We start from the raw sequence: 25384 nt of genomic DNA on the forward strand, positions 1-25384 counted from the left end.
TATTCCTGATTTCCTGTTCTTCACTTCAGAGGCCAGGAGGCAGAAGTTTTGTTTCAGATCTTATGGACATTTATATGAGTTTCTCCAGGATCCTTTTAAAGATTCATATTAGGGAGTACACGTCCAAGTCTTGAACTAGTCCCATGCAGCCAAGCTTTAGGCTAGCAGGAGGCTTTGTATACACCCATTCCAGACTATAATGTGACACCCCCAACTCCCTCAAGAGCAGAGTTAAGATTCTCAGTGTGAATTGATTTGAGAACATCCCCCTATGAAATTTATGTATTTTTTTTAAGTCAGATATACACAATACATTTGTTTTTAGGAACCCAGTGCCTCACATGTGCAAGGCAAGTGCTCTACCACTGAGTTAACAACCTTAGCCCCCAGGAAGAAGTTTTTAAACTGGAACTACCCTCTTTGAAGGATCATGGAGCACTTTTATCCATGGAACAAAATGAGGTTGCTATTTGTACCTGCAGATCTCCCATGTGCCTGGTGACCCCAAAGATCAGGCATCACACTTTTTCAAACTTTTATTGAAAAACTGAGGAGGCACGTTGGATCCCTTTTCAGAAAAGCCGCTTCTCATACCTGTAGGCAGAGATCACTTGTGAGTTTAGGACAAGATGAAAGAGGTATGAGGCATGGAAGATGCTCTCAGCTAAGGATAGGGGTTACTTACGAATGGAGACTGTGGACACCACCTTCCACCTGAGCTGAGGATGTTCTCTTCTCAAACTTAAGTTCCCCAGAGTACATCATGGCTCTAAAGAGGGACAGGGATCAGATGTAGGCAGTAGCTGACTCACTAAACAGTCCTTCTGCCCATGTCTCAGGTACCCAAGCTCACCGGACTTGAGTCAAACTCTTGGCACCAATATCCTGGCAGGAGTGCTGGATGCCGGCAATCAAGTAGGGGACAAATTTATGGATGGACCCTTTGTCCTGTACAGCCCCTGATACCCCTTGGGCCACTTTGATTTTGTCGGCTTCACTATAGGAAGAGGTAGAGAAATGGGTGAGGTCACAGCAGGGATGAGATTTGTCAGAGTTGGGATAGGGTGATTGGTCTGACTGTCTCACCTGAAATATCGGTTCTGGCTGCTGAGATGCTTGTCCATGGCATCAAGAGAGCCCATACCACGATATTTCTTTAGCCGGATCCCATCGGAGAAGAAGTACTCACCAGGGGCCTCAGTGGTAGCAGCCAGGAGGGAACCCATCATGACTGTGGACATATGTGGAGTGCTCAGGGCAGAATCTGGTGAGAAGGGGTCCCACCAAGCTCTAGGGGCACTGAGCCTCACCTGTGGAGGCCCCAAGGGCCAAGGCTTTGGCAATATGGCCCACATTCTGGATTCCTCCATCAGCAATGACAGGAACACCAAAGCGGCGTGCATATTCAGAAACCTTGTACACAGCTGTTGCTTGGGGCCGCCCACAGGCCAACACTGTTGAGGAACAGATGGGGGGTGGGGGTTAGTGGGAACAAGCAAGAGGCCACACTTAGCACCCAGGAGCTTAGCTACATCTGTACCAGGATGGCAACTGGTCTGATGAGATGTCTGGGATGGCTGCTGTCCCATCTGCCTTTTCACAGTTCAATTAGTTGTGCTGGCCTCATCCCTGCATGTGTGTGTACGTGGGTGCAGGGTTCAGGGCAGCCTCAGGCACATGCAGTCTTTAGCAGCCGGGAAAGCCCCGCCCAGCTGGTGGCAGATGGGACAGGAGTCCCCGTGCAGTTAGTACCCAGAGGCACCATGTCAACCCCAGACTTTCCTCTCTGAATACTGGACACCTGGGGCAAGATCAGGTAACGTGAGAGCAGGCTACAGGGCTGATCCTTGAACTACTACTACTACAGAAGATGTGGACAAAGCATAGCCTGCCTAGGGAAGCAGGTCCTGCTGTGTAAGCACCCAGGAAGAAAAAGGAGCTGTGATCTCAAGCAGCCCCCAAACCATGGTCTGTACATCTGTTTACCCTGCCCACCCATTAGCACCACAAACTCCGGGAGCTACAGCTACAATCAACCAAGCAGCTGGGCAGTGGGCAGCTGGGCCGGCCAGTGGGCCAGGCCGGACTTACTATAGCAGCCCGTGACAGTAGAAGGGCATTTGGGGCTGTGGGACTTTATGTCTGGAGGGATCTTGGGAGCCGCTAAATAAAACAAACAGACCAGAGTTTAGAGAGGGTGCAGAGCAGGAGCAAGGAGGCCAGGCTAGGCAGGGAAGTGGCAGGGAAGGGATGACAAGAATTCTTCTTGCTTCCAGGCATGTCACCCATCCAAGAGGCCTATTTGGCCTCAGAGTTGCCTCTATTAGAGGACTCATTGTGGTTCCCATTAAGAGTGCCTGATCCCAGGGCATGTGAGACCCATTGCCAAGGTCTCTGGGCTGTGCCAAAGAATATCCTTACCTTCCTGGGTGATGCAGATAGAGCCACTTCCCATGCCCACCCGCAGGGCATCCACACCTGCATCAATGAGGTTCTTGGCCTGAGCTGCAGTGACAACTACAGTAAAGGAGAGGGAAAGTCTCATATGAGGGTCCAGATGACAGCCCAGCTCTCTATCCCACTCCATATTTGTCAGTGCCCGGTCTTGGCTTACCATTGCCTCCAATGACTTGGAGATTGGTATATTTCTCTTTGATATACTTGATCATATTGATCTGGAAGATGGAATTTCCCTGGGAAGAGTCCTGAGACAAGAAGGAAGTCCCACGTAAAGACTGTGATGTGGCGTTAGTCCTGTCCCATCCTTTTATGTATTAGCTTACCAAAACCACTACGTCCACACCAGCTTGGGCTAGCAAGTCCAGTCTATACTTGTCATCCTCATGAGTGCCAATGGCTGCCCCACACAGTAGCTGCTTCTTGGCATCTTTGGAGGCTAGTGGGTAATCCCGGTTCTTCTTTAAGTCTGTCCGGGCAATGATGGCTACCAGCTCATCATCTTCATTCACAATGGGTAACTTTCCTGAAGTCAGGGTAAGACATAAATCAGGTACCTGAGCATCAATTATGTCTATGCCCCTTCCCACCTCTGGGACTCACCCTTCTTGCTGCGCTGTAGAATTTCATTTGCTTCCTTCAATGTGATACCTGCAGGAGCTACCACCAAGTCTTCTCGCTTAGTCATGATCTGAAGGGAAGAAGTGATGAGGAGAGGCCAGACCTCTCAGACCCTGCCCTAACTATAAGAGGAGGCTCCAAAGACCACCATTCACATACCTAATCCCAAACTATACTTCCTTAAGGAAACTTGGTAGTTCCTACACCAGCATAGTATACTGAGTAGGAAGGACTACACTGTATAGAGAGCAGCCTCTTACACTGTAGAAAATTGCACAGGAGTAATGAAGAGGACCAGAAGAAAAAGGCTGATTGATGGTCCTTGAGCACTGAACTCAACCTGGGGGTGTCAAAGAGCAAAGCATGAATGCTGACAGGAAATTTGGAAGTTTGAGACCCTGGTAGAGGGGAAGATGAAATTCAAGAACCTGGGAGGGGAGGGGGGATAGTAGAGAATAGGACAGACAGCAGAATACATCAGACACGAGAAAGGCAATATGTCAATCAATGGAAGGGTAATTGATGTGATACAGCAATCTGTATACGGGGTAAAATTGGGAGTTCATAACCCACTTGAATCAAACTTTGAAATATGATGTATTAAGAACTATGTAATATTTTGAACGACCAACAATAAAAAAAAAAAAGAAAAAAGAAATTCAAGAACCTCATGAAGCAGTCAGAAATGTGGCTAGGTATTCAGTTTCCTAAACAGAAGAGAAATGTTATATGGGCAACAGGCCTGCTTCCTTCAGTGTAGGCTGCCAGAGTTTAGCTGTGCTCTGCTGGTGACACTTACTTCTTCCAAAAACAGGTCATGCTCCTCCTCCTTGAGAAAATCAATGTCCCTTGAGGAGATGATGCCCACCAAGCGACTCCCCATCCGGCCTGTATCCGTAATGGGTATACCGCAAAAGCCATGCCGAGCCTTGGCCTCAAAAACATCCCGGACGCGATCCGTGGGGCTGAGGACCACAGGGTCTGTGATGAATCCCTGCTCATATTTCTGGAGGGAATGGTAAGAAAAGGCATTGTATCTGATCACTTTTTATCAAACTGTTGGTTTAGGCACAGGGTCTATGCCTAAACTACCCTTTTGGTAGTGCTATAGGATCAAGTCAAATCAATTCCTCTAACAAGAAACATGGGTGGGCTGGAGACACTGTGCACCTGGTGCTCTTCTAATGGCTTAAGAAACTGGATATCAGGCCCTTCTCCTCAGTAATTGAACCCCACAATGGGAAGAAAGGATCCTAATTTAGCAGAACAAACCTCCTACTCCCACCCCACTGCACCTCAGTGCAATTCCCAGAGTTCTTCACCACAGTCCCTGCCCTTCTGACCTTCACTTTCCGAACTTCATTAGCCTGGAATTCAGGTGTACAGTTGTGGTGGATGAAACCAATGCCGCCAGTAAGCTTGAGGATAAACAGAGAGACACCATTGCATGTTTCTTAGGGAGATGGTGTCCCTGCCTTCTCCCATAACCCCATGAGGCTCACCGCCATTGCAATGGCCATCCCAGCCTCTGTAACTGTGTCCATGGGTGAGGAAACCAGTGGGGTCTTCAGAGTGATCTTCTTGGTCAGGGCAGAGGTCAGGTCCTGAGGAGACAAAGGACCACTAGTGTGGCCAAGTACCTCTTACACTACAGGGAGGTATCAGAAACCCTGCAAAATGGGATCTGACTTGCATGCTGACAATTCCATAGAATCCACCCCCAAAACCCAATCTAGTAAGGTAGCCCAGAGACCAGGCAACAGCAGCACCTTTATGTTCAGAACCCAGTTCCTGGTCATACTCACCACCTGGTCTGCAGTGAAGTCGATGTACCCAGGGAGAATGAGAAAATCGCTGCAGAGGAGGGGAGTGAATTGGGAGCAGGGCTCTGAGTTATGGTACCATGAGACATCAACTCCACACATCAACCCACAAGGAATAAGAGCAAAGAGAGGCACTAACTGAACTGAGGTGTCACAGGCAAAACAGAGCACAGCATGGGGACGGTAAACTGGGGACCTTTTCTGCCACTGAGCTGTCACCAGTGCTCCTGAAATCCTCAAAATTCCACGTGTTCAGAGAATGGAGTCTTCTCAAGCCTGAAATCCTAAGTACTGTCGAGATGGCTCCCCCTAACCCAACCCCGCTTTGAATCTGTCAAAATGAATCCCGGTGACAGGTGGGTAATTTCCGGATCCTGTCCCCCAAGCCCGCACCGAAGAGGGCTCCATTGAAGCCCTCATCCGGCCTCTTAGACCAGATTGCCTCCCCTCTACTGGCCCAGGTGAAACCCCAAGGCCCGCACTTGTAGGTGAGGCCGTCCCCGCAGTTGAAGAGCTGCTGTGCTGTGAGTCCGTCGTCTGGCACATAGGATGTGCCCCCGCTAATCAGGTAGTCCGCCATGGCCGGCGCTGAACACTACCGCGTGTTGCCGAGAACCGCGCCGCAGAGGCCTCCGCCGTCAGGGCGGCGCCAATATAAACCAGCCGAATCCGTCATTGCGCCGCGCGCATTGCTGACGTCACGGCGCAGAGCGCGCGGGCGGAACTGCAGCGTTCCTGCGGCAGGGGCGGGGCTGATTGGGAGGAACCGGCGCATGCGAAAAGCATTCACCAACCATACCCCCGAATGAGTTGGGCTATTTCCTGTCCCACCCCCTCCCACAGCACCTTGGGTAGTTTCAAGAACCGGGAAGGCTTAGCTGCTGCTGTCCTGCCAGGTACCTCCCCAAATAAAGACACATTGTTCACTAGCATATTGAAAAGACGTGCTTGTCATTCTTAATAAACAACTAGAGTAAGAATACATAAGAGAAACAGAGTGGTATCTTTATATGATACACAAGTGTATGTTACAAGAATTCCATCAGGCACAGGAGCCTCAGGTTTAAGGCCTCAATGTTAGGCCAAAAAAAAAAAAAAAAAAAGGCATGGTAAAGTTTTTACTTTAACATCTAAAATGTCACTTGTCATAAAGGAGGTTGTAAATAGAAATTGTCTTTAGTAAATCATAATTGAAGTTCCCCTCATTTTTCTTCCATTAAGATGCTAAGTTTATGTCAACATGAAGAGAAGGTGGCTCCTCTAGTGAAGTCTGCCAGTCCACAGTGAAAGCCAGCTGGGGAGATTCCCTGGAGGGTCGATCCATCATTAATTCCATCTTTCTTGAAGAAGGGACGTGGTGGTGGTGGTGGTGGGGGTGCCACATTTCTCCCAACAGTCCAAGCCCTTCCCCCAGGGCCCAGACTTAAAAAAAAAAAAAAAAAAAAAAGCCAGTAACTTTCTAGACACCTGGCTCAGTAAACCTAGAGCCCCCATGGACCAAGGAGTTTGCCGCAGGTCTATGAAGATGGAAAGAGGGCAAAGTTTTCTTTTACATTTTAAACAGAAGTAGCCTGGAAGGCTTCATAACTACCCAAGATAAAAGAAAAAAGAAAAAAATGGAGGCCTCTTCTTTAGTGTGCAAGTCTGTCCAGTTTTTCCTGGCTGGGTTTTCTTGTAGTATGACTGAGGCATCTCAGTGGATGGTGCTTGCGTTGGCCACTGCAATGGCCTCCTGAATTTCTCGTATCACCAGGATCCGGGTCAGCATTTGTCCCATCTGCTCTCTGCTGATAGGCTGGACCGAATACCAGATTGGGCTGTTGGGGGCCACCACTGGCTCAGGTGTTAGGTAAAAGGTGTCGTTCCGGCCTTTTACACTCTGGGGGCTAAAGAACATGTCAGTAAAAGCTAGGTAAACACCATTACAACTTTAACCCTCCCAGCCTGAACTTCCCAGACAGAGGCAATCTGAAAAAGTTGGTAAGGCAGCAGCTCTGGATGTTTAATAGGTAGCACAGTTACTGAATATATCTATCAAACACCACCTACAGACTTCTAGTGAGGGCTGCTATGAATGCCAGTGACAGGTTGTCTCCTTTCTGACCCACCTTTACAAAAGCCAGCCATGATCAATCACAGATGTACTGAGTCCATCTATTTTCCACTTGGAGCCAACCTCACTGCTCAGATAATCTATCTCCAAGTGTTGGCTCACACTGTTATGTATCCATTTTATCCAGGGGAAAGGGGCAGGAGGGAGTGGTTTTACTGGGGATTGAACCCAGAGGTGCTTTACAACTGAACCACATCCCCAGCCATAAAAATTTTATTTTGAAACAGGACTTTTTTCAAAGTTGCTGGGATTATAGATATGTGCCATCATACATGGCTCACATTGTTATCTACAAAGTAACAGTAGTCACCATGCTGGGGCACTTACCTTAATCACCCACTCTGTGGTACTACATTCATACATACTCAGCACACACCATCCTCTAACATTTATTCATCCATTCAAGGTTTACTAAAAGGCTACTGTATGCCAGGTATGCAAAAGATGCAATGTTAAAGAAATAAGTAGAGGGGCTGTGGATGTGGCTCAAGCGGTAGCGTGCTCGCCTGGCATGCGTGGGGCGCTGGGTTCGATCCAGCACTATATAAAAATAAAATAAAGATCTTGTGTCCGATGAAAACTAAAAAATAAATATTAAAAAATTTTCTCTCTTAAAAAAAAGAAAGAAGAAAGAAAAAAAGAAATGAGTAAAGATAGTAATCCCTACCTCATGGAGGTTATAGATAAGAAGGGCAACAACAATTAAAAAATACATACAAAAAATTACACAAATACACAAAAAATGGTACCAGTAGTTAAGTGCTACAGAGAAAACAGATGGAACAGGTAGGGAATTTGGAAATTGTTCCTTGAAAAAGCTATGTTTAAGAATGGAAAAGAGGGACTGGGTTGTGGCTCAGTGCCTAGTACATGTGAGGGACTGGGTTCCATCCTCAGCATTACAAAAAAATAAATACAGGGGCTGGGATTGTGGCTCAGTGTTAGAGTGCTCGCCTAGCACATGTGAGGCGCTGGGTTCATCCTCAGCACCACATAAAAATAAATAAATAAAATAAAAGTATTGTGTCCAACTACAATCAAAAAATAAATATTTAATAAATAAGTAAATAAATAAATAAATAGGGCTGGGGTTGTAGCTCAGTAGGAGAGGGCTTGCCTACCATGTGTGAGGCACTGGGTTCGATTCTCACACCATATATAAATAAATATCCACTGAAAACTAAAATACATAAAATAAAGGTACTGTGTCTGTGTACAACTAAAAAAATATTTAAAAAAACAACAACAGAAAAGAGGTCCAGGGTTGTAGCTCAGTGGCAGAGTGCTTACATAGTACATGTGAGGCACTGGGTTCAATCCTCAGCACCACATAAACAAATAAAGGTATTGTGTACATCCACAACTAAAAAAAAAAAAAAAAACCCCAGAAAATATAGCATAATACCCAAGTGGAAAGGCATTAGTGTAGATTGAGAGCTCAGAGTAGTATCAACATAAGGCTAACAAGGGGGAGTCCTTGTCCACTATTAAGGATTAGTCTGTAAAGTAATGACAAAACACTGAAGGTTTTAATCTAAGTGAGATACTAAGATCCAAAACAAACAAAAATCGTCTGGCATTGCTATGAAAATGACATGCCAAATTGGAGGAGGAAGAAAAAATAAAAGTTAAAGGAAGGAGTCTCCACAAAGTTGACAGTGGCAATGATAAAAGGCCAGGGCCAGGATGATGCAGGACCTTATTTAGTTTGTGATGAAGGTGGCCTCTCTGTAACATATCTTCTCCATAAAAGATGGCTGAGGCAGGAGGAACAGCCTCAACAACTCAGCAAGACCCTGTCTCCAAATAAAATATTAAAAAGGGCTGGGGATGTGGCTCAGTGGTTAAGCACCCCCAGGTTCAATCCTCAGTACCAAAAAAAAAAAAAGACTGTTAGGGTTCAGGAACCCTTTTTATATCAATGTCAAGCATACCACTTTGGGAAAGCCACATAGTTGTTTCTTTATTTAGATTTTTGGAAATGATTTTCCTCTGGGGCTAGAGAATGCCTCTTTCCTTTGATAACATATGCATATAAGTAAGCATGCAAACACACACACATATACATTAGCCAATTTATAAAGCCTCCTCACCATTTGAAGAGGTAGAAATCGTAGAGCTTGATGGGACACCTCAGTGGATTCTCTGGATTTTCTGTCTGTTCTGCATACATGTCATCTGTAACTATAAAACACCCCCCCCCCCACCGCCACCACCACCATCACAGACCTGGCATAAGGACTGTCTTAGCTCAGGCCTAGATTAGGAACCACAGGTATTCAGCCATCCTATCTAGGAAATATTAGGTAGGAAGAGGAAAGGAATGAGGCATGAAATAACTAGGAAGGGAATAGGCTATCTTGTCCAGAGCTTCCCTGCTTCTAAGAGAAAAGTTTCTGGCTGGGGAAAAAGGAATGGAAAATTCCTACCCAGTAAAACCACCCTCCACATTTATTACTAGCACAGTAGATACAGGGTAAGGTGCCACCTTTACCTACCTTTCTGGCCAGTCTGATGTATCCCAAGGGCCTTCAGGTACCGGATACTCGTGCTTTTATCCTTGGGATTAGAGGGGTTCTTCTTTGTCTGTCGTAAGACTTTGGAGAAGGCCAGCTTCATGTGCTGGTCAACTGTCTTCAACAGGAAGTACCTGAACCACAAGCAAAAGCAAGGCAGAGGGTGCCAGACACCATGATTTACCCTACACCCATCTGTATTTCAGAGGAGCCCACACTCCCAGATCTGGGTAGGCCCATACCCAAACACTGTGGACAGTGGAGAAGCCACATCGAAATAGATAGCAGAGTTCTGAAAAGGCTGTTAGATTCACTGGTCACCACAAAAAAATGTAGTCAAGTGGGGCTGGAGGCTTTCAGTAGCTCAAGGTTCTCATAAATGTCACAGGAATTCAGAAGTCCTCCTAAAGTTTCTACCCACTTCACCAGGAAGAAACCAGCAGAGGCCAAGTATGGACATTCTAGAAAACTTACTTGGTGTTAAAGAACATGAGGGTGGTCAATAGGGTGGAAGGGGAGTGCGCCCCAAGCTGCTTGCATTCCCATAGCATCTCCTCAGTCACATGGCTGGGCAGAACATAGCCTAGGAGGAACAGAATAATGCTAAAACAAATAGATGGAAGGAGGTACCACAAAGGCACAGGATGGGAGGTGTGAGGTATATGGACCACAGGGACATAAGTCTTAACAACAGAAGTCTCCCTGTGGTGTAGCAAAATAATTTGGAAAGGTTGTTAAAACATAGAGGGTCACAACCTATGTTTCTGAGGTGGAACCCAAAATGAACATTTATTTCTAACAAGTTCCAAGGCAATACTGCTGCTGCTCTGGGAATCACACATTGAGAACCACTACCTCACATGATTACTGTTACTTGACAAATTCCTCTGTAATCCAAGGCTAATATAAGACAAAAGGATTGCCTTCAGGTTCATGAATACAAAAAACTATAAACCAAACATGCATACATGCTCTCTCTTCTCAAAGACAATTTACATTGTATTTTCAAGGTGTCTAAGGCCCAAAGACCTGGTAATATATACCCCTCTTATTATCTATCATTTCTAGGAAGAAAGCCCATATCATCACTTCTCTGGATAAAAAGAACACTGATATTTAAGCAATTTCAAGTTTTCATTAAAAGGATAGGTGTAACTCTTAAGACCCAGGTTCACTGACAAATCTAGAGCTAGGCAGGGCTAAGGCCAATTTAGATATGTGGTGTCCCCCAAAAGCTCATGTGTGAGACAATGTAAGAAAATTTAGAATGAAGTAAAGGGAAGGGAATTTGGAAAATAGAAAGACAGTAGAATAAATTGGGTATTTTATATATATATATATATATATATGTGTGTGTGTGTGTCAAAATACATTCTACTGTCATGTGTAACTAAAAAGAACAAATAGAAATTACAGAACAAACAAAAACCCCCAAAAAACTAAAAAACAAAAGTTTAGAGGTAAATGATTGGGCTATGAGAACCTAATCAGTGCATTGATCCCCTGATAGAGATTAACTGGGTGGTAAATATAGGCAGGCAGGGTATGGCTGGAGGAGGTGGGTCATTGCAGCTGTGGCTTTGGGCTTTATATTTCGTTGTGGTGAGAACTCTATCTGCTCTGTGGTGAGAACTCTTTCCACCCACTTCAACAAGGAAGAAGCCAGCAGAGTCCAAGTGCTTTTTTCCACCACACACTTGTGCCATGATGTTCTGACTTATCTCAGGCCCAGAGGAATAGAGTCAGCCATCTCTGGACTGAGAACTCTGAAATTGTGAGCCCCTAACTAAACTTTACCTCCTCTAATTATTTCTTTCAGGTCTTTTGGTCACAGCTACAAAAATCTGACTAAAACACCAACAGTATGAACAAGAACCCTGGGCAGCCAGGACTGCACTAAAGAAAGATAACTAAGGGTTTTACCATCAAGCTACCTTCATTTGCTCAATTCAACAACTACAAGTGTTTGTGCACTGAGGGTATAGTAGTGTGCAGCAGACACAGCATTTTCCTACAGGGTTTCAGGATTCTCCAGACAGTGAAAGTTACGCTTCCTGGAAGCAGAAAAGGAAGACTCTGCACAATACAGTCCACTGTCTATTCTTCCCACAGGCAGAACTTTTGACCATGTAGTGTGTACTTCTCTCCGGTGCTGTTTTTGTCCACTGTTTGGCTACTTAGTGGTATAGCAACAATGGGAAGCACTTTCTTGCTCTTGGACATATTTGAAGCATCCAAGATGCAGGATAAGCAACACAACACAGCTTCTCTCAGGAAAAGCTATTTCCGTAGGAGTAACTCCTGCCACAGCTTGGTATATTTTTCTCTTCCTTCACTCATCCACATACCTCCTCTAGTGGCATTTCTATAACATTATTTTATTCCCAACAACAAACTTTAAAATTAATTTTATATTCAGGATGCTGAAGCAGGACAATTTGAAGTTCAAGTCCAGCAACCTCAGCAACTGAGGGACCCTTTACAAAAATAAAGCATTAGAAAGGGATAAGGATGTAGCTCAGGATAAAGAGCCCCTGGGTTCAATCCCCAGTACCAATAAATAAATAAACAAATAGATAAATAAAATATACTTTAATGGCTAAGAACCAGGATTCCTGGCTAAGAACAAGGAGACATGTAAAAAAAATTATATAAACCTTATAGATTTGATTCTCAACAGCAAGCATAAAAATGATGTATTTTATCTTTAAAACTTTTTATTTTATCTTTTAAAACTTTAAAACTTCTGCCTACTGAAGGGCACAGACACAATGACCAGTGCAGGAGCAATGAGCATCCCTAACATCCAAAATGTGTATTGAAATACCTTATCCCACTAAAAGCAACCAGTTTCATAGAGAACTGATGGATTTCACAATGGAACAACAAATGTTTGAAAAATGAAATGTTCTGTCAAATCAGAAAGTAAGGAAGTTGCTGGCTATGGCAGTGTACACCTGTAATCATAGCTATTCATGAGGTCAAGGCAGAAGGATCACAAGTTCAAGGCTAGTCAGGGCAAACTGGTGAGACCCTATCTCAAAATAATAAAAAAGAAAAGGCTGGGGATGTACCTCAGTGGTTCAGCACCCCTGGGTTCACACACACACACACACACACACACACACACACACACACACAGAGAGAGAAGAAATGAAGGGAGTAATCAACAACTACTAGAATTAATATAGGTACCAACCTAAAGATAATCCAATTGGCCAAAGATAGAACAGTCTGCACATCAGTAAAAATAACTGCAGTGGATTGAATCATATCAAATTATCAAATATTTAAATGCATGAGTTCACAATGATTCTTTAAAAAAACCTTAATTTTACATTACTGGGAAGTGGGAAAGCTGGTGAACTAACTCATTACTGTGAAAACTGATAAGCAAATAAAGAAAATTTCTAAAGCCTTTATTCTGCTTCACCCACACAATGTGGACTGCTAGCAATCCAGAAATTGGAGTGACAAAGTCTGTGTGTGTGTGTGTGTGTGTGTGTGTGTGTGTAGTACTGAGGGCTGAACCCAAGAACACTACCACTGAGCTTATATGCCTGGCCTTAATTTTTTTTTTTTTTATTATTTAGCATTTACTTATTATTTTGGCATTGGGGATTGAACCCAGGGGCACTCAACCACGGAGCCACATCCGCAGCCCTTTATATTTTTTATTTTGAGACAAGGTCTCACTAATTTATTTAGGGCCTTGCTCACCGGTCTGGACCTTGAAATCCTCCTGCCTCAGCCTTCAGAGCCACTCGGATTACAGGTGTATGTCATGATGCCCAGCTTATTTTAAAAATTTTGAGACAGCATCTTGCTAAATTGCCCAGGCAACTTGTAATCCTCCTGCCCTTGCCTCCTAGTGTAAGCCACCATGTTTGGCTTTCTAGTTGTTTTTAAAAATTATGATAGTGTCCCTGTGGTATGTCAAAAACACTTCTTAACACATTAAAAAAATTTATAGATAGGGTTTTGAGTATAGTTCAGTGGTAGAGCTCTTTCCTAGCATGCATGAGGTCCTGGATTCAATTGCCAAGAACCAACCCTGACCTCCCCCCCAAAAAAACTGAAAATAAATATTTATGGATAGAATGTCTGGAATTTCCTTCAAACTAGCATAGGAAGAAAAGCTCAGCAAATAATGTCAAGAGTTAATAAATGGGGCTGGGGATGTGGCTCAAGCGGTAGCACGCTCGCCTGGCATGCATGCGGCCCGGGTTCGATCCTCAGCACCACATACAAACAAAGATGTTGTGTCCACCGAAAACTAAAAAATAAATATTAATATTTTTTCTCTCCTCCCTCCCTCTCTCTCTAAAAAAAAAAAAGAGTTAATAAATGGAATAAGAATTGTAATGCATTCCGCTGTCATGTATTTAAAAAAATAAAATCAATTAAAAAATTGGAAAAAAAAGAGTTAATAAATGGGACAGGCATAGTGGCAGTTTAATGAAGAAAGGGTGTTTCCAGCACCATTTGTTGAAAACACTATCCTTTCTCCATTAAACTGCCTTTCTCCTTTTTGTCAGTTAAATTTACCATACTTGTGTGATTCTATTTCTTAAGTTTCTCATTCTCTCATTCTGTTTAATTAATTTTTGTATGTAGGGGGCAGTGCTAGGAACTGAACTCAGTGGTGCTCTGCCACTGAGCTACATGCCCAATCCTCTTTATTTTTTATTGTGAGACAGGGTCACTAAATTACTCAGGTTGGCCTCAAACTTGTGATCCTCCTACCTCTGCCTCCTGAGTACCTGGGATTACAGACACAAACCACCCCCACCTGGTTTATTTGACTATTATTTACCAAAAACATGCACACAAATGTTTATAGCATCTTTATTCAAAACTGCCAAAACCTGGAAGAAATAAAGAGAACATGTCTCTCAGAAGAATGGATAAACTATGGTTTGTCCACACAATGGAATATTCTATGCTAAAAAGAAAATAAACTATCAAGCCATGAAAAGACTAACTTTAAATGCATATTGATAACTGAAAGAAATAAATCTGAAAAGATTATATATTGAATTATTCCAAATATATGACATTCTAGAAAAGACAAAACTGGCAATAGGAAAAAGATCATTGGTTGTCAGGGACTCAGGGCAAGGAAGGGAAGGAAGGCAGGGTAGAATGCACAGGCAGATAACAGGGATTTTATTTTTTTGGGTGTGTGTATGGGGGGGCGGGGTACCAGGTTTGAACCCAGAGGTGTTTAACCTCTGACCCATATTCTCAGCCCTTTTTTAGATTTTATTTAGAGATAGGGTCTCACTGAGCTGCTTAGGGCCTCACTAAGTTGCTGAGGCTGGCTTTATTTAACCTGCAATCCTTAGGCTTAGGCACCCGAGCTGCTGGAATTACAGGCCTGTGCGACCACAACCAGCAAGAGAAGGGATTTAAGACAGGGAAACATTCTGTATTGATACTATAGTAGTAGATTCATGCTTTCAGACATTTATGAAAACCCACAGCACTACAACAATGAGTAAGCCCTAATATAAACTATAAACTTTAGATAATAATAATGTATCGATATTAGTTCAAATTTTAACAAATGTACCACGCTAATGTAACACTATTAATATAGGGGAAATTATATGAGGGTGAGCCCGCACAGAGAAAGTTTCTATACTGTTTTCTAAAATTCTTCTGGACATCTAAAACAGCTCTAAAAAATTATGGATCCAGGGAACAACAGGACACCTCTAAGGGCCCTGCAACTCCAGATTGAGAGGACCCTAAAGAACAAGAAGCCAACCAGTATACGTTCTGCAAAGAGGATGGTCACTGGCAAAGGCCATGTTCCAAAGAAAGCTACGTGTGGTCAGCAAGAACTCAATCCATCCTGGCAGATGGCACACTGGTAGAGGAAGGCTGAAGAACCAATAGGCTTTTCAAAAGTTCCCAAGAGCTATCCTTGAGGAATCACAGCTGCCTCTTAAGAGTAGATGTCAATTTTGACCAAGTTGGTCTTTTTTTTTTAAATTTTTACCCAGTGCTTCACATGTGCAACACAAGTACTCTACCACTGAGCCACAACCCTAGCCCCCAAGTTGGTCTTAAACACCTGGCAGGAGAGCAATTTATGTGGACTTTTTTGGGGGGAGGTACTGGCAATTGAACCCAGAGGATCTTAATCACTAAACACATCCCCCAGTCCTTTTTATATTTTATTTAGAGACGGTCTTGCTGAGTTGCTTATGGTCTCTCTAAATTGCTGAGGCTGGTTTTAGTCCAGCAATCCTCAGCACTACATAAAAATAAATAAATAAAGGTATTGTGAACTCATGATCCTCATTGCCCCGCCTCCTTAAGTAGCTATTACAGGCACATGGTACCATACGCAGCATAGGTGGACATTTAAAAGGCAAGACAACTTATTATTTTTTTTAATCTAACTTCAGATGTACACTTGTGTCAGCCCTACCAAAAGTAAAGCTGGAGGCTATAAAGGAAGAGTGGGAGTGCCTAAGAATAACTACTAAAGTACTCTAGAGTTATAAGTTTGTTCTGAGTCAATTTGAGCCTGATCTGATAGACCCACAAGTCTTCCTAATTTCCTACAAAGATAACTTAGATCTGTTTATCACTGATAGTATTATCTAGCCCCGATATTTATTCCTCAGATTAGTTTAAAAGATGCAATGTGGCACACAAAAGGCCTAACTAACTTTGCCAGTAGAGTCCTAAATGACACAGTTAAAGGGATGCCTCTACTGAACATAGAGGTAATACTAATAAGAAAGCTATTTTACAGAAATAAGATGAAATTAAATCTTTTAACTACATCTCAAATGGATACCATTATAAAAACTAAATATTGAATATATTTCTAATAACTCTACTCAAATGCTTTAAATGGCCTCCTCACAAATCAATGGCATGTTGGATCCCACCTTAAGCTTTTGCTTAAGGTTTTAATGAGTTACTGTCTTCATGGTTTTCAGAAACTGGCTGAAATACTGATTGCTTTCGTGTTAACTGTTTGCAAAACAAGTAAAGCATTGCTGTCTTGTTTACTGTTGTCCTAACATGATTCCTGCCCAGACCCACCAAATGCCAGCATGGACCTCTAGGTTGCTCTGATGCTAAATACCCTCAATTATCCATGCCCCACCTGATAGAGAACAAGAACTTCAGGTCAATTCCACACAACTTTACCCTCTCTCAGTAGGAAGCAGCTTGGAGATGTCACACCCATTTTTCCATAGAAATGGAATGTAGAAATTGACAGTGGGGAAATGTAAAAATGGTCTACTTTGTGCTTTGAATACAGTTCTTGCTGCTCTGTCACTGCAACTTATTTTTTAAACCAGACATGTTTCTTTTTCTTCTTCTCCCTCTCTCCCTCCCCCTCTCTAATCTGAGGCAAGGGAAAGGATTACCATTCTTCCCCATCCCAGATAGTAATCTGTCCTTGAGCATAGACCCACCACAGGAGAGAAGTAATTCAGATTTCAGGGATGGCACCAGAAGATCTAAGAAATGACTATCTCCCAAATTAACAAGCAAATCACAACTCCCTATGTAGAACATATGAAATGTAGTCTTTAATTCACCTCTTTAAAAACTGTTACTGGGGGGGCTGGGGATGTGGCTCAAGCGGTAGCGCGCTCGCCTGCCATGCGTGCGGCCCGGGTTCGATCCTCAGCACCACATACCAACAAAGATGTTGTGTCCGTCGAAAACTAAAAAATAAATATTAAAAATTCTCTCTCTCTCTCTCTGTCCTCTCCTCTCTCACTCTCTCTTTAAAAAAAATAAAAATAAAAAAATAAAAACTGTTACTGGGCTGGGGTTGTGGCTCAGTAGTAGAGTGCTCGCCTAGCATGTGTGAGGCCCTGGGTTTGATCTTCAGCACCCCATAAAAATAAATAAAATAAAGATATTGTGCCCAGCTAAAAAATAAATATTAAAAAATAAACCTGGGGCTGGGGATGTGGCTCAAGCGGTAGCGCGCTCGCCTGGCATGCGTGCGGCCCGGGTTCGATTCTCAGCACCACATACAAACAAAGATGTTGTGTCTGCCAATAACTAAAAAAAAAAATAAATAAAATATATTAAAAAAAAAAGGGGGGGATATACTTTAAAAAAATAAAAATAAAAAAAATAAACCTGTTACCCTTAATTGCCAGAATTACAGCCTCTGAGACAGGCATCCCCTGTTCCATCTTTGCTGGCAAAGTAATAGAACTTTTTCTCAAAAATAAATAAATAAATATTTATTTATAAGATTATGTTCTACAGCTGAAATGGTTCTTAAAATTTTTGAGTAGGGGGTGCAGTTGTGCTGGGATCAAAACCAGGGCCTTCGCATGATAGGTAAGTGTTCTGCCATTGAGCGCTATTCCCAGCACTATTCCCAGCCCCTTTCAATTCTCTTTCTCGCTTGTGTCCTTTGTGTGTGTGTGTGTGTGTGTGTGTGTGTGTGTGTGGTACTAGGGATTGAACCCAGAGGCACTTTACCTCTGAGCTACATCCCCAACCCAGCCCTTTTTATTCTGAGACAGGGTCTAAGTTGCTCAGGTTGGCCTCAAACATGCAGTCCTCCTGTCAGACTCCTGAGTTTCTAGGATTACAAGAATATGCCACCATACCCAGCTATGTCTTGAGATAGGGTATCACTATGTTGTCCAGGCTGACCTGAACTCCTGGGCTCAAGTAATCCTCTCCAGTAGCTGGGACTATAGGCATGAGCTATTGCACCCAGCTATGATTCTGACTTTAATAATAACACCTCCCACCCCCATTCTGGAGAATAAGCTCAGGAGCATTTTACCACTGAACTAGATCCTCAGACATTTTTATTTTTTATTTTGAGACAGGTTTCACTAAGTTGCCATACTGAACTCAAACTTGCCATCTTCCTGCACTAGCTTCCTGAGTAGCTGGAATTTTAGGCATGTACCACCACACCTGGTCAATCAATAAATTTTAATAGAAAAATAAAAATAAAAAACATAGAAACCACTCCACTAGTTTCGCATGTCTCTGGGTCCTTGCCACACTGGGACTAACAGAATTCTCTGAAGAGCAATGCCCCTTCTGATATCAGGCAAAGCAGCACCAAGGCCAATACCGTTGCCTGGGATTTATAAGTCCCATGGCCCCTTACTATAATCATAGCCAGCCACAGAAACTGCCTTTTTTTTTATTCCTTCCAGGTACTGGTGATTGAACACTTAACCACTAAGCCACATCCTCAGCCCTTTTTATTTCTTATTTGACACAGGGTCTCACTAAGTTGCTAGGGTCTCACTAAATTACTGAGGCTAATCTCAAAACTTACAATCTTTCTGCCTCGGCCTCCAGAGTTGATGGGATTATATGAGTGTGCCACCACATTTGGTGCAACACAGCCTATGTTTTAAAATTCAAATGGGAAAAGGCTCCAAAGACTTACCAAGTGGAGTGACCCGAGGCTGAACATCCTTCAGAACTTCGTGGAGCCACTCGGTGAATCGAACATAATAAAGATCGGAGAAAATGTCATCTACCCTTCCATTTTCAAAAAGATACTAAAAAGTAAAACAATCAATGAAAGTTATTCGTTGTTTCTTGAATAAACTTTTGGGAGAAATAAACATTTTTCCACTAGCACCACTACCTCTCTCTACCACATCAAAACTGTCCAGTCTATCTAACAGTGTAATCCAAATCTTGTGAACTGATTCCCACAACATTATAGAGTTAGATCAATGATGATTTTCTGAATGTTATTTTACCTAAGCAAGGCATAGTCTGTGGTAACAAAATGATGAATAAGCTCTGAGGACAGCCCCTTACTAGTATATTATTTAAATAATAGATATATAGCTTTTAACTTGGAGCTCAGTTTTCTTGTCTATAAATGGAGATGACTATACCTTTCTTTTTCTTTTTTTTTTAAATGTATTTATTTTTTTTAGTTGTAGGTGGACACGATATCTTTGTTTTATTTTTATGTGGTGCTGAGAATTGAACCCAGGGCCTCACACATGCTAGGTGAGCACTTGAGCCACATCCCCAACCCGAGGACTGGGTATAGCATAAGTGAAGAGATCATGTAATGTTATTCACATGGTAGCTGGGTTAGAGCCAGAAAGAAACAGGAACAAAGTGGGAGGCAGGCTTTTCTCAGGACCAGGCACCAAATTCCCAAACAAGTAAGTCCTACTCAATCATATTATGAATTCTCCAAAAGAATTCAAATACTAAAAAATGCTTCCCAAACTGCCAATCTGAGCTCCTATTTTATGCTTCACATTATGTGTCCTAAAAGTCTAACAATATTCACATACAATTCTAATCAGACTTCTTCAAATAATTGCTTTGTGTTAACATAGTATTAATGTGAAAAGCTATGTTAGCACCAGACTTTGTTCTAAATAAGTTACTTTTTAATAAAAACAATGTTCATTTTAACAGAAAAGTGTGAAATGCTTTGTGATTAAAAAAAAAAAAAAGCTACTAAGGTAATAACCAAATAATTTAATAGAAGTTTTGCTAGATGGTAGGATTTTAGATGTTTGCTCATTTTATGGTCTAAAGTGAACATTTAGGTCTTTTTTTCCTTTTTCTTCTTTATTTTCTTTTGTGATGCTATGCTGGGAAGGAAACTCAGGGCCTGGTGCATGCTAGCCAAATGCTCTAGATCACTAATATTTAGGTCTTCGCAATTAAAACAATTTATTTTAAAACTCATTATATAGCTAAAAAAGAATTTATTTTCACTTCTAGTCATTTTACTAAACTTGACTAATCAGCAAACACGAAATGGGAACAGAGCTTAAAAATACTTCTATGTAGAGGTGCTTCCTACCTTTTGAATACACAAGAAAATATAGTAGAGCACATCCGGATCATAGGGTTCACCATCTCCATTTCGAGCTTCCCGTGTCATTAGACAGAGGCCATAATTCAACTCAGCCACAGCAGAGGAGATGAGATCTTCCTGGAATCGTAGCAATTGGCGCCCTATAACACAAGTCTCAAAGGTGAGTGGGAGTCTGGGTATAGATGTCTCTTTATTGGGTACTCATTTTCCTGAAAGGAGGGCTCAGAGAATCAGGTTGCTGGTACAGGAATGTTCATTTCTATTTATGATCAAAACCGGCCTACTAAGGCAGTAATCATATATTACATCAAGGGTTTCTTTCTTATAACCTGCCTCATCTCACATATATCCCCCAAATTATTACTAGGATCAAGAAGTAAAAGCAGGGGGAAAAAAAACAGAATCCACTCTGTAACATGGGAAAGTATATAAATCTAATGGCAAAGAAGGGCATTGAAAACACTCACTGGGCTCATGTTTTTTCCTAAAAGTCACTTTGCTCTGGTCTGCTACATTGACTCTAGAAAGCCATGTATATAAAAATGCTTGGTTTTAGGCAAACCTCACAAATCATGATCATCTGTACAGGGTCAGGCTTGCTTGCTGATAGTCACGATGCAGCATACTATTTAAGAGGGTGCTCTCTACAGAGCCAGATTACTATAGTCCTGTTATTTAGATTATAGACATCTCCCATCTTCCCCAAACACTCACTCCCAATGGGTGCCAATCTATTCTGAGCATCCTTTTCTAGTTCAGCATTCTTGGTCTGGGCCCAGCTTTTCCATACTTCAAGCCCTTCTTCTGGTTTCAAAGAATTTGGAAGCAGAAGTTCTGGGGAAGGCTGTGGCTGTGACTGTGGTTCAACTTCAGCAACCTGGACAGTTTGAGCCTATGAGAGGAAAACCATCAGAATGTGTTAATACTATTGTACATTAGGTCCTTTAGCAAATTTCCAAGAAAATATTAAATTCATTTAACTAAAAAAAAAAATCTCTTTGCCAGGCACAGTGGCACATGCCTATAATCCCAGAGACAAGAAACTAAGATAGGAGAATTGCAAGTTCGAAGCCAGCCTCAGTAATTTAGCAAGACCCTGTCTCAAGATATAAAATAAAAGGACTGAGGATGTAACTCAATGATAAAGCATTCCTGGGTTCAATTCCTCATACCAAAAGAACCCAACAAATAAACAACAACAACAAAAAACCCTCTATTCTTATTGTTCTACCTTGAAGTAGCTCTGGGTACTTATTCTTGGGACAGCAAAGGCAACTGAAAAAGGCTTCTCAGTACTTTATTTAAAAACAACAATACCCTGGCTAACCCTAGAATATGTCTCTGAAACCTAGGTATCAATACTTCTAAAACTACAAATAAAAAGTTAATTCCCTATCCAGAGACTGAGGCAGGAGAATTCCTAGTTCAAGGCCAGTCCGGGAAATTTAATAAGACCTGTCTCAAAATTAAAAAAAAAAAAAAATTTTTTTTTGAAGGGTTGGGATACAGAATGCCCCTGGATTCAGTACCAGGATGGACAAGGGAATGGAGGGAGCACATTCTGATTGAAAAAATCTGGGATGTGACTCAAGATTGTGCCTTTCTAACAAATTTCCAATTAGAATCAAGGTTGCTACTCTGCAGATCTTACTTGCAGTAGCAAATGTGCCAAGTACTGAGGCTTAAACTTAGTTGCATCTTAAAATCCTCAGGACTACATTTTGAGAGTATCTACAACTGTGTCTTATTCCAACAGATTGAACTTTATAGTTGTTGTAAGGTGAAGGCATGATGTTAACAATTTTTTTTTTCCTTTTTTTTGGTGATGCTGGGGCTTGAACCCAAAACCTTGCACTTGCTATGCAAGGGCTCTACTCCTGAACTATATCCCCAATATCCTCCTTTTATTTTTTCATTTTGAGACAGTCTTACTAAGTTGCTCAGGCCAACCTCAAACTTATGACTCTCCTACCTCAGATGGGATTAAAGGCATGCACTACCACACTGGGCCTCTGGCATTGTTTGTTCCTCTTTTTTTTTTTTTTTTAACAGGATCTTGCCTAGTTGCTAAGGCTGGCCTCAAACTTTCAACACTCCTGCCTCAGCCTCCTCAGTTGCTGTGATAATAGGTGTACACCACTAAGCAAGGACTACTATCAAGAAACACAAAGAATTAGTGGTGTTGTCTCCTCTGCCATTGTAAGATATAAGACAGGACAATTGTTACAGTTTTTCTAGCTATAAGGTTCTAATTTTTCTATGCTTCTTCTGAAATTAAGATTCTCACACTCATAAGGACATAATCCATTTTATAAAAACAGGAGACAATATTACACCTTCTTCCTTTCAAAGGAAGAATGGCCCCATCATCAATGGTCTGACAGCCAAGCCACATGGAAAAGAGACGGAGTATCAGTCTCAGTCACAATCCCCAAAAGGTTAGATGGACACAAAGATGCCAAGTACAGGTTTCTGTTTCTGGTTTTTTGCGGGGAGGGTAACTCAGGGGACTCAACCACTGAGCCACATCCCCAGCCCTATTTTGTATTTTATTTAGAGACAGGGTCTCCCTGAGTTGCTTAGTGCCTCGCCATTGCCGAAACTGGCTTTGAACTCTTGATCCTCCTGCCTCAGCCTCCTGAGCAACTGGGATTACAGGTGTACACCACTGCGTTGGGCACAAGTGTAAGTTCTTGGGTCTCATACATACTATACCTCTGTTTTCTGATCAAATCCCCTTGAGTTCAGAAATTTTATGCCACAATCAACACCTCCTTACTCAAAGGGCTGAGGAATATGAAAAAATCATTCCAACTGAAGGCAAAAATAGTTTCTACATGACACAAATTTGCTTACCAACAAATAAAATTCTATTAGCTTTGATAAGATACTTTTAAATGGGGAAATAGAGCAATACAGTTTTTGGTGTTATGTATCAAGCCTCAAGAAAACGTCCATGTTTTGACCTGGAACTCTATCCTAAGGAAATCACCAATATTTTATGTATCAAGATGCATAAGGGGGTTGGGGCTGTGGCTCAGCGGTAGTGCACTTGCCTGGCATGTGTGAGGCACTGGGTTCAATCCTCAGCACCACATATAAACAAATACATAAAATAAAGATGTATCAACAATTTAACAACAACAACAAAAAAAGATGCATAAGATGGCTAGGCATGGTGGCACACACCTGTAATCCTAGAGACTTGGGAGGCTTGAGGCAGGAGGATCACAAGTTCAAAGCCAGCCTCAACAACTTAGTGAGACCTTATCTCAAAATAAAAAATAAAGCTGCCCAAGATGAAGCTGAATATCTCCTTCCAGCTACTGGCTGCCAGAAACTCATTGAAGTGGATGATGAATGCAAACTTTGTACTTATCATGAGAAGTGTACTGCCACAGAAGTTGCTGCTGATGCTCTGGGTGAAGAATAGAAGGGTTATGTGGTCCTAATCAGTGGCAGGTACCACAAACAAGGTTTCCTCATGAAACACAGTGTTGTGACCCACGGCTGTGTTTGCCTGCTACTGAATAAGAGGCATTCCTGTTATAGACCAAGGTGAACTGGAGAGAGGAAGCACAAATCTGTTTGAGGTTGCACTGTGAATGCCAATCTGAGCATTCTCAACTTGGTTATTGTAAAAAAAAAAAAAAATTGAGAGAAGGATATTCCTAGACTTACGGATACTACTGTACCTCATAGGCTGGGACACAAAAGAGCTAGCAGAATCTGCAAACTTTTCAATCTCTCTAAGGAAAATGATGACTGCCAATGTGTTGTCAGAAAACCTTTAAACAAAGAAGGTAAAAAAACCCAGGACCGAAGCACCAAAGAAGATTCAGTGTCTCCTTATTCCATGTGTCCTGCAACACAAGCGCCCATGTATTGCTCTGAAGAAACAGTGTACTAAGAAAAATAAGGAACAGGTAGAATATGCCAAATTTTTGGCCAAGAGAACGAAAGAGGCCGAAGAAAAGCGCCAGGAACAGACTGCCAAGAGATGTGGACTGTCCTCTCTGCAAGCTTCTACTTCTGAGACTAGTCAAAAATAAGAGTTTTTAAGAGTAGCAAATAAGATCAGACCTTCAAAAATAAATAACTAAAACATAAAAAGGGATGGGGATGTGGCTCAGTGGTAAAGTGCCCTGGGTTCAATCCCCAGTATCCAGAAAAAGAACAGAAAAAATGATGAATTGCCTTCTAATCAAGGTGTACATCTGATACTAAAAAGCTGTTTGCATTAAAGAAAAATCTAAATCATAAATTAATGTGAGCGGGCTGGCGTTATGGCTCAGTGTTAGATCAAGTGCCTAACATATGTGAGGCACTGGGTTCGATTCTTAGCACCATATACAAATAAATAAAAATAAAGGTCCATCAACAACTAAAAAAATATTTTAAAAAAATTAACGAGAGGGTCCAACAAAAGGGACCATTAGGCAAATTATACTATATCCATATAAATGGACTACAAAGCAGACATTAAACATGTTAACTAAGACTACATGGGGCTGGGGTTATGGCTCAGCAGTAGAACACTTGCCTCACACGTGCAAGGTCCTGGGTTCAATCTTCAGCACCACATAAAAATAAATAAAATAGGGCTGGGGATGTGGCTCAAGCGGTAGAGCGCTCGCCTGGCATGCGTGCGACCCGGGTTCGATCCTCAGCACCACATACCAACAAAGATGTTGTGTCCGCCGAGAACTAAAAAATAAATATTAAAAATTCTCTCTCTCTCCTCTCTCACTCTCTCTTTAAAAAAAAAAAAAAAAAAAAAGATGACCAGGTCTAAATTTAAATAAATAAATAAATAAATAAAATAAAATAAAGTCATATATATTTTAAAAAAATGTCTGCTGGTCTTCAAGGAATAAATTTATAAAAAATTTATAAATAAAATTATAGAAAAAAGGCTATAAATAAATTTATTTTACTTACATAATTAAGAAAAAAGAAACAAGACCCAGAAGTATAGAATGAGTATACAAACAACCATGTAAATAAGCCTGATTATCCTTTA

General features: G+C 41.9%; 2 protein-coding genes and 1 pseudogene across 5 annotated transcripts in view; 1 reads left to right on the plus strand and 2 right to left on the minus strand.

Moving 5' to 3' along the window:
* Nucleotides 1-523: 523 nt before the first annotated feature.
* On the minus strand, nucleotides 524-5580 carry Impdh2 (inosine monophosphate dehydrogenase 2). Of its 2 annotated transcripts, XM_026383878.2 has the most exons (15): nucleotides 5384-5580; nucleotides 4884-4932; nucleotides 4581-4682; nucleotides 4422-4496; nucleotides 3878-4084; nucleotides 3061-3148; nucleotides 2784-2983; nucleotides 2615-2705; nucleotides 2422-2517; nucleotides 2092-2163; nucleotides 1311-1454; nucleotides 1087-1231; nucleotides 854-997; nucleotides 686-769; nucleotides 524-594 (listed from the first exon to the last, which is right to left on the minus strand). In XM_026383878.2, exons 1-15 carry the CDS (start codon nucleotides 5479-5481, stop codon nucleotides 573-575), a joined length of 1617 nt encoding a protein of 538 aa, XP_026239663.1. In that variant the 5' UTR covers nucleotides 5482-5580; the 3' UTR covers nucleotides 524-572. The 2 variants fall into 2 exon arrangements, with proteins under 2 accessions (XP_026239663.1, XP_026239664.1); XM_026383879.2 differs by lacking the exon at nucleotides 2092-2163.
* Nucleotides 5581-5835: 255 nt separating this feature from the next.
* The window catches only part of Qrich1 (glutamine rich 1), a 47684-nt gene continuing 28135 nt past the window's right edge, over nucleotides 5836-25384 (minus strand). For all 3 annotated transcript variants that reach the window (XM_026383857.2, XM_026383855.2, XM_026383856.2), the window contains 7 exons: nucleotides 21076-21253; nucleotides 20347-20501; nucleotides 18949-19063; nucleotides 10005-10113; nucleotides 9513-9664; nucleotides 9108-9198; nucleotides 5836-6787 (listed from right to left, as the gene is read on the minus strand). In XM_026383857.2, coding sequence (XP_026239642.1) covers nucleotides 6595-6787; nucleotides 9108-9198; nucleotides 9513-9664; nucleotides 10005-10113; nucleotides 18949-19063; nucleotides 20347-20501; nucleotides 21076-21253 — 993 coding nt within the window. In that variant the 3' untranslated portion in view covers nucleotides 5836-6594. The remainder of the gene's footprint in view (nucleotides 6788-9107; nucleotides 9199-9512; nucleotides 9665-10004; nucleotides 10114-18948; nucleotides 19064-20346; nucleotides 20502-21075; nucleotides 21254-25384) is intronic.
* On the plus strand, nucleotides 23661-24413 carry LOC113179310 (small ribosomal subunit protein eS6 pseudogene; annotated as a pseudogene).

This window comes from Urocitellus parryii, chromosome 2 (assembly GCF_045843805.1).
Source record: "Urocitellus parryii isolate mUroPar1 chromosome 2, mUroPar1.hap1, whole genome shotgun sequence".
NCBI lineage: Eukaryota > Metazoa > Chordata > Mammalia > Rodentia > Sciuridae > Urocitellus > Urocitellus parryii.